This window comes from Siphateles boraxobius, unplaced genomic scaffold (genome assembly GCF_051911475.1).
Source record: "Siphateles boraxobius isolate OS27281-9 unplaced genomic scaffold, OSU_SipBor_1 197, whole genome shotgun sequence".
NCBI classification, from domain to species: Eukaryota; Metazoa; Chordata; class Actinopteri; order Cypriniformes; family Leuciscidae; genus Siphateles; species Siphateles boraxobius.
In genome coordinates this window covers 212,744-227,500 of record NW_027508807.1, presented here as the reverse complement: position 1 = coordinate 227,500, position 14,757 = coordinate 212,744, and the positions used below count along the sequence as shown (strand labels likewise).

Genomic DNA, 14,757 nt, shown 5'->3' with positions numbered 1-14,757 from the left:
CTGGTGTTGAGAGGCCGAGACTTGGGCAGTTGCTGGATTTCCCAGAAGGCATTGCACTTGTCTCGGTCTGACAGTGCCGGCACAGCTCGTCCGTTTGCTGAAGGACACCTGCGGTTGGAAATCATGTTTTTTAAGGAACATGTGGTTCCTTTATTCACGTGTGTGTGTGTGTGTGTTCAGGCTCGTCTGCGGATGGTGGATGTCGTAGAGAAGGAGGATGTTAACGAGGCGATGCGACTGATGGAGATGAGCAAAGACTCACTGCAGGCCGACAAGACCAGCAACACCAGGTACACAGACCTTTCACCTGTACTCCACCTCTACTCCATCTGTACTTCATCTCTACTCCATCTGTACTCCACCTCTACTCCATCTGTACTTCATCTGTACTCCATCTGTGCTCCACCTCTACTCCATCTGTACTCCACCTCTACTCCATCTGTACTCCACCTCTACTCCATCTGTACTCCACCTCTACTCAATCTGTACTCCACCTCTACTCCATCTGTACTTCACCTCTGCTCCATCTGTACTCCACTTCTACTCCATCTGTACTTCACCTCTACTCCATCTGTACTCCACCTCTACTCCATCTGTACTCCACTTCTACTCCATCTGTACTTCACCTCTACTCAATCTGTACTCCACCTCTACTCCATCTGTACTTCTACTCCATCTGTACTTCACCTCTACTCCATCTGTACTTCACCTCTACTCCATCTGTTCTCCACCTCTACTCCATCTGTACTTCACCTCTACTCCATCTGTACTCCACCTCTACTCCATATGTACTTCACCTCTACTCCATCTGTACTTCACCTCTACTCCATCTGTACTCCATCTGTTCTCCACCTCTACTCCATCTGTACTCCACCTCTACTTCATCTGTACTCCACCTCTACTCCATCTGTACTCCACCTGTACTTTACCTCTACTCCATCTGTACTTCACCTCTACTCCATCTGTACTTCACCTCTACTCCATCTGTACTCCACCTCTACTCCATCTGTACTCCACCTCTACTCCATCTGTACTTCACCTCTACTCCATCTGTTCTCCACCTCTACTCCATCTGTACTTCACCTCTACTCCATCTGTACTCCACCTGTACTTCACCTCTACTCCATCTGTACTCCACCTCTACTCAATCTGTACTCCACCTGTACTTCACCTCTACTCCACCTGTACTTCACCTCTACTCCATCTGTACTCCACCTGTACTTCACCTCTACTCCATCTGTACTCCACCTCTACTCCATCTGTACTCCACCTGTACTTCACCTCTACTCCATCTGTACTCCACCTCTACTCAATCTGTACTCCACCTCTACTCCATCTGTACTCCACCTCTACTTCATCTGTACTCCACCTCTACTCAATCTGTACTCCATCTGTACTTCACCTCTACTCCATCTGTACTTCACCTCTACTTCATCTGTACTCCACCTCTACTCAATCTGTACTCCACCTCTACTCAATCTGTACTCCACCTCTACTCCATCTGTACTCCACCTCTACTCAATCTGTACTCCACCTGTACTCAATCTGTACTCCACCTCTACTCAATCTGTACTCCACCTCTACTCCATCTGTACTCAACCTCTACTCAATCTGTACTCCACCTGTACTCAATCTGTACTCCACCTGTACTTCACCTCTACTCCATCTGTACTCCATCTGTACTCCATCTGTACTTCATCTCTACTCCATCTGTACTTCATCTCTACTCAATCTGTACTCCACCTCTACTCCATCTGTACTCCACCTCTACTCAATCTGTACTCCACCTCTACTCCATCTGTACTCCACCTCTACTCAATCTGTACTCCACCTGTACTCAATCTGTACTTCATCTCTACTCCATCTGTACTTCATCTCTACTCCATCTGTACTCCACCTCTACTCAATCTGTACTCCACCTCTACTCCATCTGTACTCCACCTCTACTCCACCTCTACTCAATCTGTACTCCACCTGTACTCAATCTGTACTCCACCTCTACTCCATCTGTACTCCACCTCTACTCCATCTGTACTCCACCTCTACTCCATCTGTACTCAACCTCTACTCAATCTGTACTTCACCTCTACTCCATCTGTACTCCACCTCTACTCAATCTGTACTCCACCTCTACTCAATCTGTACTCCACCTCTACTCCATCTGTACTCAACCTCTACTCAATCTGTACTTCACCTCTACTCCATCTGTACTCCACCTCTACTCAATCTGTACTCCACCTCTACTTCATCTGTACTCCACCTCTACTCCATCTGTACTCAACCTCTACTCAACCTCTACTCAATCTGTACTCCACCTGTACTCAATCTGTACTTCACCTCTACTCCATCTGTACTTCATCTGTACTCCATCTGTACTTCATCTCTACTCCATCTGTACTTCATCTCTACTCCATCTGTACTTCATCTCTACTCCATCTGTACTTCATCTCTACTCCATCTGTACTTCTACTCCATCTTTACTCCATCTGTACTTCACCTCTACTCCATATGTACTCCACCTCTACTCAATCTGTACTCCACCTCTACTCCATCTGTACTCCACCTCTACTCCACCTCTACTCAATCTGTACTCCACCTGTACTCAATCTGTACTCCACCTCTACTCCATCTGTACTCCACCTCTACTCCATCTGTACTCCACCTCTACTCCATCTGTACTCAACCTCTACTCAATCTGTACTTCACCTCTACTCCATCTGTACTCCACCTCTACTCAATCTGTACTCCACCTCTACTCAATCTGTACTCCACCTCTACTCCATCTGTACTCAACCTCTACTCAATCTGTACTTCACCTCTACTCCATCTGTACTCCACCTCTACTCAATCTGTACTCCACCTCTACTTCATCTGTACTCCACCTCTACTCCATCTGTACTCAACCTCTACTCAACCTCTACTCAATCTGTACTCCACCTGTACTCAATCTGTACTTCACCTCTACTCCATCTGTACTTCATCTGTACTCCATCTGTACTTCATCTCTACTCCATCTGTACTTCATCTCTACTCCATCTGTACTTCATCTCTACTCCATCTGTACTTCATCTCTACTCCATCTGTACTTCATCTCTACTCCATCTGTACTTCTACTCCATCTTTACTCCATCTGTACTTCACCTCTACTCCATATGTACTTCACCTCTACTCCATCTGTACTTCACCTCTACTCCATCTCTGATGAGTGATCACTGAAGCGACTCAGAAACAGTTAAGCACATGATCAGTGGAGCAGCTCCCAGGATGCTCTCTGTCGTCCTCAGGGCTCAGCGTCCGGCGGATGTGATCTTCTCTCTGCTGCGGGAGCTCTCCGGCGAGGGTTCGGCCCGATCCGTGCGGATGAACGAGGCGGAGCAGCGCTGTGTGTCCCGTGGCTTCACTCCGGCCCAGTTCCAGGCCGCGCTCGACGAGTACGAGGAGCTGAACGTGTGGCAGATCAACCAGGCCCGCTCACGCATCACCTTCGTGTGACCCGCTAACCTCCACTAGCCGCTAACCCTACGCTAACCGCTAACCCTCTGCTGACTCGTGACTGATTCACCCGTTCCAGCTTCTCCCGCTAATTTGGAAGGAGCAAGTTTGGTTTGTTTTGCTTTTAATCTGTTATTTCTGAAATAAATGCTGTAAATAGATGATCTTTGTGTTTCGAGTCTATTTGAAAAGATGCTTTATGGTCATTCCTGCAGGGTTCTGATGCAATACTGACACGAGCAGAATGAGATTTCGGTGTGATTTGTCAAACTTGTTTTAAATTTTGACTAAGTAAAGCAATCACTTTCTGTGTTTTCTTCCCTGAATCAGCCAAATATTGGAAGAACGTGCAACAAAAAGTTGTAAGAAGAAAATATTGTGCAGCTGTTTCACTGCAGTTCATTTCCTCTGGGTTGTAAGTGATATTTCTGCTGGGATTGAGTTTAGGAACTAGTAATATCGGTAATATTTAAACCATTTTCAACTACGTGATTCATATTCTAAATACCACACATCATTAGGCACAGATCAAACCTTGTGTTTCTGTGGTCTCTTTATTTTTGTCAAAATGTTTTCAATTTAGATCTTTAACCAAAAGCACAATTTTGTGTTCGTCCTGAACATGTCAGGTGGTAAAAAGCAAGAAATGTCTTAATTTTAAATCATCTGCCCTCTATCTATATATATTATTCTTTTGAGAATAGTGTTAGGGTTGAATAAGTTTGAAGGGAGACAATGCATTACATCTTCATATTGTGCCCTTTCTGGGTCAGAATATCTGTATGAACACCGTCTCTGTTGCTGATGTGGCTGACGTAAGTGCTCACATTACATCAAATATTCTATTTATAACAAGTTATGAGTTGTTATCATTTTAACTTCATATTTTCTGAAATTAGTATTTTATCATTTTAAATCATTCATATAAACAAAGTGAAAAACAAGTCACAGGTTTTCAACCCCCAAAAAATGTGAAATATACAGATGATGTATGTGACGGGGTTGAGTTCAAACTGGGACATGAGTATAGTTTTATAAAATCTTTTTTTTTTTTACAATAATACAATATTGCAAGAAATGATAGATGCTGCACATTTTGTTAAATATTTCAGGGACGTGACAAAATGCTTAGTGTACAATAGAATTAAGACATTATTTTATGATAAAAATTATTTAAATGCAATAATTGTTTTATTCATTATAAAGGACACACCAAAGCATTATGAAAATCTTTAAACATCTCATTTTGGAGAACTGCCTCATTAAAAATCTGGGGGACTGAAATATTACTGAATCCCAGGGAAAAGATTGGTAAGATGAACTGCCCAGATTTTGGATTTCTTTAGTAAATAGCCCTTGAATTAAGCCCTTCTGTCAGATTTAACACACCCTGAGGGTGCAATAATCGCTTCTGTGTATTGTCCAATACACTGTAAAAAAAAAAAAGTTGCCTTAAATCTTTCAGTACAATCAATTTGGATATTTAAGTCATTTTAACTTAAATTATATTAAACCGGTTTAAAAACATGAGTTGAATCTTGTTCAACTTGTATAACATAAAAAAAGTTGAAAATTGCTTAACTTATTTTGATCCGTTAATGTAAAAACATGTCATAACTTATTGATCATATAATTTTTTACAGTGTACAGCAAGTTCAAGGGTCCACAAAAAAGATTGCTTAAGTAAAAACTGCCCAGATTTTGTATTTCTTTAGACCAGTAGCCCTAGTATGAAGCCCTTCTGTCAGATTTAACACGCTCTCAAAGACTATGGAGAATGACAGATGCTAATTGGGCTGATTGTGCAATAAGCGCTTCTGTATATTGTCTAATATGCCAAGTTCAAGGGCCCATAAAAAAAGATTAGTAAGGTAAAAACTGCCCCGATTTTGGATTTCTTTAGAGAAGTAGGCTTAGTATGAAGCCCTTCTGTCAGATTTAACACCCCCTCAAAGACTTTGGAGAATAACAGGTGCTAATTGGGCTGATGGTGCAATAAGTGCTACTGTATTTTGTCTAATATGCCAAGTTCAAGGGCCCATAAAAAAGAATGCTTCCGTAAAAATTGCCCAGATTTTGGATTTCTATAGAGCAGTAGCCCTAGTATGAAGCCCTTCTGTCAGATTTAACACACTCTCAAAGACTATGGAGAATGACAGATGCTAATTGGGCTGATTGTGCAATAAGCGCTTCTGTATATTGTCTAACATGCCAAGTTCAAGAGCCCATAAAAAAATATTAGTAAGGTAAAAACAGCCCAGATTTTGGATTTCTTTAGAGAACTAGCCTTAGTATGAAGCCCTTCTGTCAGATTTAACACACCCTTAAAGACGATGGTGAATAACAGGTGCTAATTGGGCTGAACGTGCAATAAGCGCTTCTGTATTTTGTCTAATATGCCAAGTTCAAGGGCCCATAAAAAAAGGTTGCTTCAGTAAAAATTGCCCAGATTTTGGATTTCTATAGATCCGTAGCTCTAGTATGAAGCCCTTCTGTCAGATTTAACAACCCCTCAAAGACTTTGGAGAATAACAGGTGCTAATTGGGCTGATGGTGCAATAAGAGCTTCTGTATATTGTCTAATATGCAAAGTTCAAGGGTCCATAAAAAAAGATTGCTTAAGTAAAAACTGCCCAGATTTTGGATTTCTTTAGAGCAGTAACCGTTATATGAATCCCTTATGTAAGATTTAACACACCATCAAAAACTATGGAGAATAACAGGTGCTAATTTGGCTGATGGTGCAATAAGCGCTCTGTGTATTATCTAATTTGCCAAGTTCAAGAGTCCATAAAAAAAGATTGTTTCCGTAAAAATGAAATGCAAAAATGCCAAGGTTTTAGACTGGGCTGGCAATAACATCTGTATAGCTATATGATTTTGTAAATTAAATTAAAATTTAAAAACACTCTTTTACACTCTGCCTCTTTCTGCAACTTTTTTGCAGTACAACATGAAATTGCAAGGCTGATGCTCTGTAAAACACGTGAAACCGCACAACACACTCCCAGAATCTGTAATGGTGCGTTTCCACAAGCCGGAGCAGAGCGAGGTTTTCAGTTCATATAGAAGTTTAGCTTCACGCGCACGCGCAAGCTTAAAGCTCAACTTCCATTGGAATTCAGTGAAAACACTCGCTCTGCTCCGCGCCGGTGGACACGCTAGTGTAATATGTCCGTCAAAATGAAACGTGCGTGCTCACGCAGTAGTTCGAATCTGGCGGTCCTCAAAAAAAACAACTTAAATAATACAAGAAAATAATAAACTTTCAACAAAACATTCAGGGAATTTAGAACGTTCTGATGAACGGTATATATAGCCTATGGCTAGAAATACATTTAAGAATGAATCGCTTGTTTAAAAGAGAAAAAAATATTTGCGTGTTGCCCCCCTTGATTTGCCCAATCGCCCATATGGTTAATTCGCCAATGCATGCTGGGTGCCAGCAGAGAACAAAACACATCGATGACTCCCAGCATGCATTACAGCATGACTAAATTATGCAGCTAAATGTTCTAACTATTTTCTTTATTTGCTTTTATTTTTACTGGTGCTGCGTCCCAATTCGCATACTATCCGTCCTAAATAGTATTCGAAAATAGAACTAGTATGTCCCAAATCATGGTATGTTGAAATGAGTGTTCTAAAGAGACCCGGATGGTCTACTATATCCGGTCAGAATCCGAAGTGCAGATCGATGCACACTCTAACGGCTGATATTGCCCACAACCCTTCGCGCGTTGGACGAGGATTCGGTTAGAACTACAAACACTATTTCGGTTAGAAAAGTGTTAAAAAACTACAGACATGGAGGACGCGCGCGAGTCCGGCGGTTGTGTAGAGAGGTTTAGATAAAGGGGTTTAAGTGATTAATTATCAGTATCTAACCTGACGAAAATGTATTTATTCAATGTTGTCTACATTATATTGCATCTGCAGCAGCATTGTGAACTTTTCGAAACATAAGCTTATAGCCATTAAATTTTAAATGCATCATTATATTCAAATTGCAAACACATGAAGAGAGTGAGAGTCTCCGCATGAAAGACCCACGACTGGCAGATGAACGAGTTACTACATTTCTCTCCGAAACGGTAAGAAATTAACTTAGATTGAATGGAGGATTTTAACTGTGACAGGATAATTGACAGGGCAGTTTACGGTGATGCACGCGACAGAGCTGTCCGTTAAAGATGATGAAGTAGTTTGTCCCAAAGCTTGCCTACTCTTTTGCTACACACTCAAAAGTATGTACTTTTTCTTCACAAAAATAGTACATACTTTTAGGGCGTAGTATAAGTAGGCGAATTGGGACGCAGCATGGGACTTTTAGTAGCCTGATTTGGGATGTTCAGAATTCTGTTCAGATCTGTTTATCTAAATATTTTATTGATTGTCACCATTGTTAAGATTCATATGCTGATTGTTGATTTCTAAGTTATGCTGTATTGGAAATCGTTTATGTGCACACAATGTTTAAAAAGTGTTTGTAATAAGTGAAGCTGGTAATGCTGTTTGATTTTGAGTTGCTTAATCAATGATTTTGAGTTAGTGTCTTTTTGTTTCAAAATCATGTTAATTTTATCCCTGCTTGAAAGATGTCAAAACGGACACGATTCACCGGCATAGAAATAAAGCAATATTTATATATTTGAGATCCTGCTGCAAAAAAGGAAGATTGATTTGATATTGTTTCAATGTTGATGTGATGAGTTGAACAAATATTGATATGTCCTTCTTGATCTATTTTTCATCATTAAAAAACAACATTATTTCAGGGTGCAAACTGGATAAAAAAAATCAATGTTAAGTTTCAACCTTGATTCAGTGTTGGTCTGCTATATGTGAGGAGGTCAAGGTCTGTGTTAAAAGTCTAAGACGTGTTTGAGATCTTTTCCTCAGGATGAAAATAAAAGCGATAAAAGGGGACGGAAGTTTTTGGAATGTGTCGCGTCTGCAAAACTGGTTTTATTAGCAGCTTTTAAAGTTTCAGCTTGGTGGAAAACATCTGTTTTTAACTTAACAGATAATAATCCGGCGGCAGCCGCTCATAATAATAAATGCTGTCAGTCTGAGTCTTTTAAATATAAAACTGTCGACAAGTTCAGCCTTATTTGAAACTTGCACTCGCTCTGCGTTTAATGTTTTATTGTTGGTGTGTGTGCGTTAAAGGTGAGCCCGCGGCTGTGGGCGGGGCTTCAGCTCCGATCTGACCAATAGTCAGGCGAGCTCGAGTGATTGACAGGGCAGAGCAGAGAGTATAAAAGCATGTGTCTGCTCAGTGATGGGAAAGCGGCATCACAGGAGAGGTGAGTCAAAACTTTAACTTCCAGTAGCCTAATATTTGAAGATATTTTAGTAGCTACAGTCGATGCGTTTATTCCTCTGTTAAACAGGTCATGATGTCTGCGGTGAAACTGCTGTCGGTGTTCTTCTGCCTCCTGCCATGTGAGCTAATATTCTATTCTATTCTAGTCTATTCTATTCACTCTTATGCTTTAATCATGTGCCATTTACTTTTTTATCAATATAAGTATTAATTTTATGTAAGTATTTATAAGTATGTATTTTATTATAATACAAAAATATTGTGTACATATCTTAATTTCTCTTGAAGGTGAATTGTTGAAATGTTTTCAGGTCAGCTTGAGGCTAAATCCCTGATGAATATCCTCAGACCGGAAGGTGACCAGCTTTATACTCGGATCTTAACGTGGTTTAAATGTTTTTGAATGATTGATGTTCCTCTGGGTTTCGTCTCTCAGAGCTTTAACACACACACATACAGAAGGGCACATGCAGTACATTGTTTAATAAAAAAGTAATTTTAACAGACAAAAGAAAATACCATGTACTGTTCCTTTTGGCATAAATTTACAATAGGCCAATGCAGTGGAAAAGAATGTATTAAATTTGAAAGGAAAATACATGCAATTTTACTGAAAAGTACAGTAGAAATTGTTTTGTACAGATAAAAATTATGAATTATCTTCTACTTGTTGCCAACTGTTTTATTTCATAAGAAGATCCAAAAAAAACGATTTTTATGATTCATATTAGTGTGTGTGTGTTTTAGATGTTGCTTCAGTCAGTATCGACTCCAACAAGGCGAATGAGTTCCTGTCCGGTTCTCGACCCAAACGCAGCGCTGATCCCCGGTGGCACCGGCAAACTCCAGACTTCCAGGCGTATTACCGATATTACAGCAGCATCGGACACACCGAGGGCGTAAGGCGCTTCACACACACACACTTTACAGACGCTTCACAGACGCTTCACAGACGCTTCACAGACGCTTTACAGACGCTTCACAAACGCTTCACAGACGCTTGACAGACGCTTCACACACGCTTCATACACGCTTCACAGACGCTTCACACACGCTTCACAGACGCTTGACAGACGCTTGACACACGCTTCACAGACGCTTGACACACGCTTCACAGACGCTTTACAGACGCTTTACAGACGCTTTACAGACGCTTCACAGACGCTTGACAGACGCTTCACACACACTTCACAGACGCTTGACAGACGCTACACACACGCTTCACAGACGCTTGACAGACGCTTGACACACGCTTCACAGACGCTTTACAGACGCTTCACACACGCTTCACAGACGCTTGACAGACGCTTGACAGACGCTTCAGAGACGTTTCACAGACGCTTCACAGACGCTTTACAGACGCTTCACAGACTCTTTACAGACGCTTTACAGACGCTTCACAGACGCTTCACAGACGCTTCACAGACGCTTTACAGATGCTTGACAGACACTTCACAGACGCTTTACAGACACTTCACAGACGCTTCACACACGCTTTACAGACGCTTGACAGATGCTTCACAGATTTTTCACAGACGATTTATAGACGCTTTACAGACGCTTTACAGACGCTTCACAGACGTTTCACAGACGCTTTACAGACGTTTTACAGACGCTTTACAGACGCTTCACAGACGCTTCACAGACGCTTCACAGACGCTTCACAGACGCTTCACAGACGCTTTACAGACCCTTCACAGACGCTTTACAGAAGCTTCACAGATTTTTCACAGACGCTTTATAGACGCTTTACAGACGCTTTACAGACGCTTCACAGACGCTTCACAGACGCTTTACAGACCCTTCACAGACGCTTTACAGACGCTTGACAGATGCTTCACAGATTTTTCACAGACGCTTTATAGACGCTTTACAGACGCTTTACAGACGCTTCACAGACGTTTCACAGACGCTTTACAGACGTTTTACAGACGCTTTACAGACGCTTCACAGACGCTTCACAGACGCTTCACAGACGCTTCACAGACGCTTTACAGACACTTCACAGACGCTTTACAGACGCTTTACAGACGCTTTACACACGCTTCACAGACGCTTTACAGACGCTTCACAGACGCTTTACACACGCTTCACAGACGCTTCACAGACGCTTTACAGACGCTTCACAGACGCTTTACAGACGCTTTACACACGCTTCACAGACGCTTTACAGACGCTTCACAGACGCTTTACACACGCTTCACAGACGCTTCACAGACGCTTCACAGACGCTTCACAGACGCTTTACAGACGCTTTACACACGTTTCACAGACGCTTTACAGATGCTTTACACACGCTTTACACACGCTTCACAGACGCTTTACACGCTTCACAGATGCTTCACAGACGCTTTACACACGCTTTACACACGCTTCACAGACGCTTGACAGACGCTTTACACACGCTTTACAGACGCTTCACTAACGCTTTACACACGCTTGACAGACGCTTTACGGACGCTTCACACACGCTTCACAGACGCTTCACAGACGCTTCAGAGACGCTTCAGAGACGCTTCACACACGCTTCACACACGCTTCAGAGACGCTTCACACACGCTTCACAGACGCTTCACACACGCTTCACACACGCTTCACACACGCTTTACAGACGCTTTACAGACGCTTCACAGACGCTTCACACACGCTTCACAGACGCTTCAGAGACGCTTCAGAGACGCTTCACAGACGCTTCACACACGCTTCACACACGCTTCACACACGCTTCACACACGCTTTACAGACGCTTCACACACGCTTCACACATGCTTCACACACGCTTGACAGACGCTTCAGAGACGCTTCACACACGCTTCACAGACGCTTCACACACGCTTCACAGACGCTTCACAGACGCTTCACAGACGCTTCAGAGACGCTTCACAGGCGCTTCACACACGCTTTAGAGACGCTTCACACACGCTTCACACATGCTTCACACACGCATGACAGACGCTTCAGAGACGCTTCAGAGACGCTTCACACACGCTTCACAGACGCTTCATAGACGCTTTACAGACGCTTCACAGATTCTTGACAGACGCTTCACAGATTCTTGACAGACGCTTCACACACGCTTCACAGACGCTTCACTGACGCTTTACAGACCCTTCACAGACGCTTCACAGACGTTTCACAGACGCTTTACAGACGCTTTACAGACGCTTTACACACGCTTCACAGACGCTTTACAGACGCTTCACAGACGCTTTACACACGCTTCACAGACGCTTCACAGACGCTTTACAGACGCTTCACAGACGCTTCACAGACGCTTCACAGACGCTTTACAGACGCTTTACACACGCTTCACAGACGCTTTACAGACGCTTCACAGACGCTTCACAGACGCTTTACACACGCTTCACAGACGCTTCACAGACGCTTTACAGACGCTTCACAGACGCCTTACACACGTTTCACAGACGCTTTACAGACGCTTTACAGACGCTTTACACACGCTTCACAGACGCTTTACAGACGCTTCACAGACGCTTTACACACGCTTCACAGACGCTTGACAGGCGCTTTACACACGCTTTACAGACGCTTCACTAACGCTTTACACACGCTTGACAGACGCTTTACGGACGCTTCACACACGCTTCACAGACGCTTCACAGACGCTTCAGAGACGCTTCAGAGACGCTTCACACACGCTTCAGAGACGCTTCACACACGCTTCAGAAGCTTCACACACGCTTCACACATGCTTCACACACGCTTTACAGACGCTTTACAGACGCTTCACAGACGCTTCACAGACGCTTCACACACGCTTCACAGACGCTTCACAGACGCTTCAGAGACGCTTCACAGACGCTTCACACACGCTTCACACGCGCTTTACAGACGCTTCACACACGCTTCACACACGCTTCACACATGCTTCACACACGCTTGACAGACGCTTCAGAGACGCTTCACACACGCTTCACAGACGCTTCACAGACGCTTCAGAGACGCTTCACAGACGCTTCACACACGCTTTACAGACGCTTCACACACGCTTCACACATGCTTCACACACGCTTGACAGACGCTTCAGAGACGCTTCAGAGACGCTTCACACACGCTTCACAGACGCTTCATAGACGCTTTACAGACGCTTCACAGATTCTTGACAGACGCTTCACAGATTCTTGACAGACGCTTCACACACGCTTCACAGACGCTTCACAGACGCTTCACACACGCTTCACAGACGCTTCAGAGACGCTTCACACACCAACTAAATAATATATCATTGTGCTGTACTATAGATTGATTCAGTAATGAAACACTAAAAATAGACATTTTCCAAATATTACAGTAGTCAACATTTGAAGTGGATCAAAACCTTTCATCGCAGTGATACATGATTTTTGAACAATACCGTTCTTGTCTTAGCACAACTTTGATTAATTTTTTTATCCACCTCAAATGTTGACTACTGTATTTTAATGTGTATTTATAATATACATTTTTACAGTATATATTTAATCTTTATATGAAAATATAAAGCTGTGCCTCACATTTGTCCATGGTATCTAAAAGATTTAAACCCCTTTATCACGTGTATTTCCCCGCAGCTGTACGAGATCGACCGGATCCGGATGTTGTACCAGCAGATGAGGCACCTGGAGCACGTCTACGGGCCCAACGCCGCCCAGTACCAGAGCAAACTGGGCCTTCCGGTTCTCCCAACGCTTCCCAAGTGTGACCCTGCTAAAGACAAGGGGTGTAAGCAGGCTCCGCCCCCAGTTAAAGCCCTGGCTCCGCCCCCAGCCCCAGTTAAAGCTGTGGCTCCGCCCCTCGCTCAGGCTGATGTTGTGTATCTGTGCAACAGTAAAGACCCGCTGTGTAAACCACACATCGTGTACATGCCCACCGGGGCCGTGCCAGTGCTGTGCGACCCGCGCTACCACCCCACCTGCCGGCTGGAGTCCCCGCCCCCTGCCCCGCCCCCCTCCAGAATACCTGAGCTGGCCCCACCCCCTCCTCCCGCCCCCATGATCTTCAAGGCCATGGAGGTCGACTGCGACCCGTACTGGGACCCCGACTGCCTGATCGACCACCCGCCGCGGCCCGTAAAGGGGAAGGTTCTGGTTCCGGCTCCGGTTCTGGAAGAGGACGATCCGGATCCGCTTCCCGTCAGCAAGAAACACCCGCATCCGTATTATTACTCCCACCCTCATCCCTACAACTACCGGTCTGAGCTCTATGACCCGGTCCGGCACGCCTATCCTTCAGCCGACAGCGCATAGAGCCCATACTGTTTCATTTCATTGTGTGTTTCAAGCTTCATAATTCATGTTCAGAAACATCAATAAAACAGTAAAACAGTTTGAACTGGACTAAGTGGTTTTGTCCTGCATTAGTTGTGGTTGTGTTTCAGGAAGCAGACGCTCATGAAGCTTCACACTGAGAGTCTCTGCTAACAGCAGCAGATCATTAGCTTTACCTTCACAGCTGTTAGTGTTTAAAGAGGTTTTACAGCTGCTGAGCGAGCATAAAAGACACAATAAACACACACACACTCAAACACTTACACACACTCTCACTCAAACTCTCTGTCTCACTCACTTACACACACTCACACTGTCTATTAACCCTTATGGTGTTTGTACTAACGGTTTTGGTGCAGCTTATTAACATTTCTTTATCAATAAGTTCCAAACAGAAGTCTTCATTTTTAATAAGTTAAAAAGACATTAATGCGAAATCTACTGATTCACACATTAGATTTATAATTTGTCTCACTGACCTGATAACTGAGCTCATAAAACAGCACTGTTTTTAAATTACTTTCATCTGGGAAATATTTTTTGAATATTTATCAAACACTTCATTGTTTTAATGAATATCTAGGAAGTTTTCTTTAAAACTCTAGTTTCCAGAAGGAGATCAGTGTAAAGACTTCACCAAGACTCTGTTGATCTCGTGGGTTAAAGTGT

At 43.3% G+C, this 14,757-nt stretch overlaps 2 protein-coding genes across 2 annotated transcripts in view; both read left to right on the top strand.

The window, feature by feature from the left end:
* Positions 1–3,653, top strand: part of mcm7 (minichromosome maintenance complex component 7) — a 26,356-nt gene extending 22,703 nt beyond the window's left edge. The window contains exons 14-15 of the mRNA XM_077235516.1: positions 181–290; positions 3,285–3,653. Of these exons, the coding sequence (XP_077091631.1) occupies positions 181–290; positions 3,285–3,492 (318 nt within the window). The 3' untranslated portion in view covers positions 3,493–3,653. The remainder of the gene's footprint in view (positions 1–180; positions 291–3,284) is intronic.
* Positions 3,654–8,808: 5,155 nt separating this feature from the next.
* Positions 8,809–14,148, top strand: and4 (actinodin4). The gene is made up of 4 exons (XM_077235506.1): positions 8,809–8,940; positions 9,133–9,177; positions 9,569–9,720; positions 13,393–14,148. Exons 1-4 carry the CDS (start codon positions 8,892–8,894, stop codon positions 14,065–14,067), a joined length of 921 nt encoding a protein of 306 aa, XP_077091621.1. The 5' UTR covers positions 8,809–8,891; the 3' UTR covers positions 14,068–14,148.
* The last annotated feature ends 609 nt before the right edge of the window (positions 14,149–14,757 follow it).

Excerpts from the sequence above, each read along its gene's own strand:
- and4 (XM_077235506.1), top strand. The coding sequence starts at position 8,892 with ATGATGTCTGCGGTGAAACTGCTGTCGGTGTTCTTCTGCCTCCTGCCA. Across the intron at positions 8,941-9,132 it reads GTTCTTCTGCCTCCTGCCAT|GTCAGCTTGAGGCTAAATCC; the intron begins GTGAGCTAATAT and ends AAATGTTTTCAG. Across the intron at positions 9,721-13,392 it reads GCATCGGACACACCGAGGGC|CTGTACGAGATCGACCGGAT; the intron begins GTAAGGCGCTTC and ends ATTTCCCCGCAG.